General features: G+C 44.5%; 1 protein-coding gene across 1 annotated transcript in view; it reads right to left on the bottom strand.

Moving 5' to 3' along the window:
• Positions 1–905: 905 nt before the first annotated feature.
• ENT1 (equilibrative nucleotide transporter 1) overlaps positions 906–6,000 on the bottom strand; it is a 49,206-nt gene continuing 44,111 nt past the window's right edge. The window contains exon 2 of the mRNA XM_086816663.1: positions 906–1,898. Within this exon, the coding sequence (XP_086672789.1) occupies positions 1,084–1,898 (815 nt within the window). The 3' untranslated portion in view covers positions 906–1,083. The remainder of the gene's footprint in view (positions 1,899–6,000) is intronic.

Below are 6,000 nucleotides of genomic sequence, written 5' to 3'. Positions count from 1 at the left end.
ACCAACACTGTCTGGATGCATATATCAAACATTGCCCACATGGAAATTAGTGATGCCTAACCTTGACCTATGCACATCATTTTGTTGGATTAAGGGGACATGTTTTGTGGCTGAAAAGAAAGGTTGGTTGCTTTCAGCAAGTCAGGATTGCGTCAAGTCCGACTTTTTATAGAGGAACCTAGGTGCAGTAATTAATGAGCAACCCAATCGGAATGATCTAAGAACTGACAATTAATGAAGCTTGGACTATGAGCCAAGGACAAGTACAGAAGAAGAGGAAAATGCAGCAATGACATCAATCGTTATATTCAAACAACGCTTGTGAAATCTGAGTGGTAATAACAAGGCAATGCAATATATCCAATTGACTAGCTTAAAAGAAAATTTTGAAGCAAAAGACTCAAAATAGCAAGGCCACAAACTACCGTGCACAAAGTGAGAATCATAATTTTGAAACAAATTTTTACTTATTCACAGTTAACATGCCCCTAGATGTACTCTCTAACACCTCATGACAATGTTTCTTGCGAAGTAGAAATCACTAGCTAGCTGACTGTATGGCATGCAAAGAAACATGCCCTCTTCTTCGGCCCAGCTAGCTTGATTTAGTAGGATAATTCACCTCATTTAGAGGGATAAAAGCCAGAGCACATGCATTGTGAGATAGGGAAAAAGAAAAAAAAACACAGGATACATGCATAAACCTTAAGATCCTCTAGTCTAGACATGCCAACAATCACTATGGTACATCACTAGGCTGATGTACCCTGAAAACTTGCTCATAAATCATGAGCAAGGACGGCAAGCTAGTTACATGAGCAGAATACTCTGCATCAAAAGTGCTGAATAACGTTAAGTGCTGAATTGAGTCAACCAAAGACTTGAACAAAGACACCTGCACAACGTTACAGCCTTTTCTCCCCCCTTTAGCCTGGGGAAAATAGCAAGTACTGTTGAGTCTTTACAAGCCCTTTCTGGCAGAGGGCATTCAACCATAAGTAAGAAGTGATCAATTAATTACATTGAATCAACAAAGTCATAGACAGATTACATTGTAATAGAGAACACATCGAGCACTTTGACTTAAAGAACCCATACCCATTCCAGAATAGAGCCTGCCGCAAGCCCAAGGAGTAAAAACATGACCATGAGGAAACCTGCCACCTCCGCTTCTTCCAAAGGTACAGATTTTGGAGCAAGAATCATCACTATGGTTGTAAAATATCCATTGGTTAAGCCTAAGAGGCAAGTTAGAATGATAACTACAGTATCTGACTGAAAGAAACTAGGTCCATGTAGGCACAAGTAGAACAAGGGATAAAACAAGGCCCTTGCTACACACCCTCCTATGGCAACAACTGTGTTTTCCGTCATGAATATTCTTGGGAAAGCTGGGAGAAACTTCCCAATGAGATCAAAAAGATTGTAGCACAAGGTCAATAACACAGCATACCAATCTCCAAAAAATGAAGAGTGTAGATCTTCTGTGATGTGGCCAGGAAAAATGGATAATGTTACCATGTATATGAAAGCTACTGACACAGCAAATCCTTGTATTTTTTTCCAAACATGCATGTAAGATATTGGTTTCTTTGCATTCAAGGTTCCATACAGATCCTCCACAGCCACAAGTCCAGTATATTCTTGAGCCTTTGATTCATCCTTCTCTTTATCGGAATGAGTATGGTCCAAAAGATGAGTAGATTCTAGTGTCGAGCTCTTCAGCTTGTCGTAGTGTTGCATAACAGGTAACTTGCCCACTAGATTATAGCAGGCAATACATGCAAACATTACCACCACACTGACAATAAAGTAAAGATAAGCACTTGCCTCAATACCAGAGTCTGTTTGTGGCATCACTGCTCTTGTAATAAGTCGAAGTACGCTCACAAGGACTCCTGCAATGGAAACAAAAAGAAGAAGATAGAAGTTATGCCCTTTTTCATGTATCTGGGTTTGCCGCATTCAGAAGCTCTGATACTACTGTTTCCCGAACATGACTGAATTGTGCAACTACTGTGGTGTGCATTAACTGAACAGAAGAGAGGCAAGAGAGAGTACATACGTTGCATCAGGGTGCCACATGTCCATATTGCTGAGTAGTGCACAGTTGGCCACATTTTGGAATAGCACAAGAATGTTGTAAGCCTATTATTTACCTCGACATTAATCTATGGATTAGGGACTAATACAGTGGGTAAGGGATGCCCAGGATTAGGGATTAGTAGGCTGATACTTGGCTACGGTTCCTGGATCAATCAAACATGCTTTATGGCTATTTATAGCCACTTAGCTATTTATGGCGTAGTTATCACTATATAAGTGAGGCTTGGGTTATTAATGAGACAGTTGTGTAGATGCACCACTGGCGGTCTGGCTTGGACTAGGAGAGCATACGTGCTCATGCCGTGCACATGCCAGGTACATAGGTTGCTGTGTCAAAGGCCTTTTGGCAGGCTTCGGTAGTATGGGACGCTGGAGTTTGACATGGACTTGTGGGATTGTGCTGGAGCCCTAGCTTTGACTCAAGGGTGGTTCGATGTAACCTACGGTTGGGAGGTGAGTTAGAGCCTGCTATCTCTTAGGAGAACCAACAAGCCTCTGGTACTAGGTACTATCCTTGAAGACGGGAGAGGGATCATCACGGGAGAGCTTGGACTTAGGATCCATTGGACAAGAAATTGGACGGCACTCGATCATCCCAAATGTCTCCAGGAGCTGCTGCAAATATCTGTACTGGCTAAGAAACCCTCCATTAGAAGACTGATAGACCTCCCATTGTACTAACTGTGTTTTGTGCAGGTGTGTTTAGGGTGATCTAGGATGGGACTTCACAGTTGGTATCAGATCCACTCTAAGCACAGAAAGCTGAGAAGGTATGCGTGTCTATGGAGGGATTGTCGTATCCCAGGTATTTTCATCATCGTTGAATTTCAAGGTGTTGCTGTCAAGTTGGTACACGTGTATGAGTGAACCTCCAAGAGGGGAAGGAGATGATTGTTGTTTTTTCCGTGCTTTAATGTCCACACTTTTTTGTGTGAGTGAATGACTGTAAGGTTGGTTGGGAGTTGTGTGTGTAGTCGGGCCACAGCTTGAAAGCAGCCAAGGCAAGGGGAGAGCCCTACATGGGGGAGAAAAAGCAAAAGGACTCAGGAGACAGTTGACTCCTGGCTCCACAGGGTGGGGTACTAATTTTGAGTTCCGCCCTTTCCCTAAGGATAAAAGGGTACAATCGTACAGGGATTCCTGACAAGAAAAACCCTTGGAAAGAGTTACGCATGAAACCCACGACGTGGATGGATTTTGAGAGAGTTTTCCAGGAAGAGTTCCTGCAGGCCGAGGACGAGTACAACATAGTACCCAAGTTGAAAAACTTGGAGATGAAGTTTGGACTCCTACCTGCAAAAGTTTAGAGAGTTGCATGCTTGGGCAACTCACATGGATCCTATTACTATTCTTGGATTCTTTGTGGATGGATTGCCTAATAAATATCAACTCCAAATCAAGAATACTCGAAGCAAGACATTGGATGATGCTATCCGATATGTTAAGATTTATAGTGAGACTGTGGCTAAGAAACCCCAACAACCCTCTTCGTTAGACCAATAAGGAGCCCAACGTAAACGAAAGTTTAAGCATGGGAAGGATTCTCAGACTCCAACAGGAACCCTGAGTCAACCCTAGACTTCAGGAGACACTAATTCAAAGAAGGCGGAGGAAGCGAAGCAAACACTCCAATACATTAAGGAGGGTCGGTGCTTCACGTGCAGTCAGCAAGGGCACATGAGGACGAACTACCCACAGGCTAAGGACAAGTCAAAGTCAAAGGGAGCCCATTTGACCAAGACATTAGAAGCTACAAGTGAGGGTGCAGCTGTGTTGGTCATGACCACTCCCGGCTAGTTCAGGTGTGAACACAGCTTACTCACGGGCACTTTTTCCCTGTGAACTGGACACAGGTTTTTTCCCCGTGTGCACACTTATGTGTGTTGGGCACTTTGCCCTAGGCTTCTTTATGTACTCACATTGTACTTTTCATATCATTATTGAGTACATCTTTTCCAACACTCTTGAGCTTCACAAGTTCCTCTCTCTCTTGCATTTTGTGTGTGTGTGTGTGTGTGTCTGTGTGCAGGCTTCTTCCCCCATACCCAACATTGGTATCAAAGCCTGGTTAGGGTTAGGGTTTGCCCCCAGAGCTTGAGCTTCAACCTATTGGCATTAGGGTTTTTCTGTTTAGGGCCCTGCCGTCGCCTAGGGTTAGGGTTTCGCCCTATCGCCGCCACTGCCATCGCCGCCGGACAGATCTGCCGTCACCGCCACCTGTCAGCACTGTGCGCAGCGCCGCCGACCAGATCTACCGTCGCTACCACCTGTCAGTACTGTGCGCAGCGTCGCCGACGCTAGATTTGCGTTCGCCGCCCTATCCTGCGCCGCCTGTATGGTCCTACACTGCCTGTACGGCTCTGCACCAACTGTACCTGCGCCGTACACCGCCTGACGCCCTGCATCGTACGACGCCCAGATTTGACACCGCCCTAACCTGTGCTGTGCGCCGCCCTTCTCCTCGAACTCAGTGCCAACAGTAATCAGTAACCAGTTTGCTATTTTTTTTAATTTCTTTTAAAATTTTCAAAAATTGCTAAAAACTATTAGCAAATTGGGTGTATTAATTTTGAGGCTTTTCATCCTTGAGCTCAAAATTGCAACCAAAAAAAAAATGCAAAAAGGAGACTTCTATTAAGTATGAAAAATTTTACAAAATGGAGATTTCACACCAAGCAAGGTGGAGATCTCAACCAATCAGGAGCCCTGTGCTGCCAATAGGGTCCCGAATGAGAGGATGTGAAAAAGATACCAATGTCCCACTCTCTCATAAAATAGCTGCGCTTCCTCTCCGCAGTCCTCGAAGATCCCTGGATTCTGGCCCAGGTAGCCATAATGGTGTGAATAATATCACTCCAAATCTTGCAAAGACACTGAGAAACAAGAACGGGAGTACTCTCAATGGCCTCAATGCATCTAGCCTTCCAGATATTCCAGGCTGAGATGCTAGCAATAATCTCCCAAGAGCTGTCTAACCTCTGTGCCGGAGACAAAATGTGAAAGTGGCAAATCTTGAAGACCACTACCGAGCAACTCCTTGCCTAACCATAATGGCCAAGCTCCTATCAATCCCCTCAAATCTCAGCTGAGGCCCAGACTGTGTCGACCAAATGATAGAACCAACAGAAATGATAGCATCCCTCTTAATCCTACCAAAGAGTTGTGCAAAATTGCAAAATTGACATACCTGATTTTGCCTGATTCGGTGCGTAATTACACTGAAATTAGGAGATTTTGCAAAAATTGACACCATTTGCAGGTTCTTTATGGACATTTGTAGGCATTCTGGGTGTTACAGCCAGATTCAGTTGACATTCGGGCATTTCTCCCAAATTTTTGGATGTTACAGGAGTATTGCGGCATTACACACTTGTGACCGCCATGTCTGGGAACCCTGGTGATTTATTTGGAATGCTTTCCGTTGAGGATAAGTTGGATGGCACCAACTATCCTACGTGGGCATACATGATGAAACATGTACTTGTTGCAAAGAATTTGTGGGTTTGTGTATCAGGGGCTGATGTCAGGCCCATTGCTCCTGCACGAGCAGCAAGTACTTCAGGAACCATTGATGCAGGTGATGATGTATCTTCAGGTGGTGCTACATCTTCTGCACCTTTGCCACCCACTCCAGAACAGCTCAGATGGGATGCCAAGGATGCTCAGGCACATGCTTTGATTGCCCTTTCATGCAGAAGGCAGGTTATACCGCACATTCGTTCATGCACATCTTCTAAGGGTGCATGGGATGTACTTGCTTCTTTGTATCAGGTTCGCAATGAGGCCCGTGTTGCCTATCTTCGCAAGAAGATTGAGTCTGAGCATATGGATGAGGGTGATTCAATGGACAAGTTCCTTACCCGCATCAAGGATTTGCGAGAGCAACTCATCAAT

The sequence above is a fragment of the Cibotium barometz genome, chromosome 22, assembly GCF_041138505.1.
Source record: "Cibotium barometz isolate CiBa-2024 chromosome 22, ASM4113850v1, whole genome shotgun sequence".
In the NCBI taxonomy this organism is placed as follows: domain Eukaryota; kingdom Viridiplantae; phylum Streptophyta; class Polypodiopsida; order Cyatheales; family Cibotiaceae; genus Cibotium; species Cibotium barometz.
The sequence above is the reverse complement of the archived record's forward strand: the minus strand, read 5'-3'. Positions and strand labels throughout refer to the sequence as shown.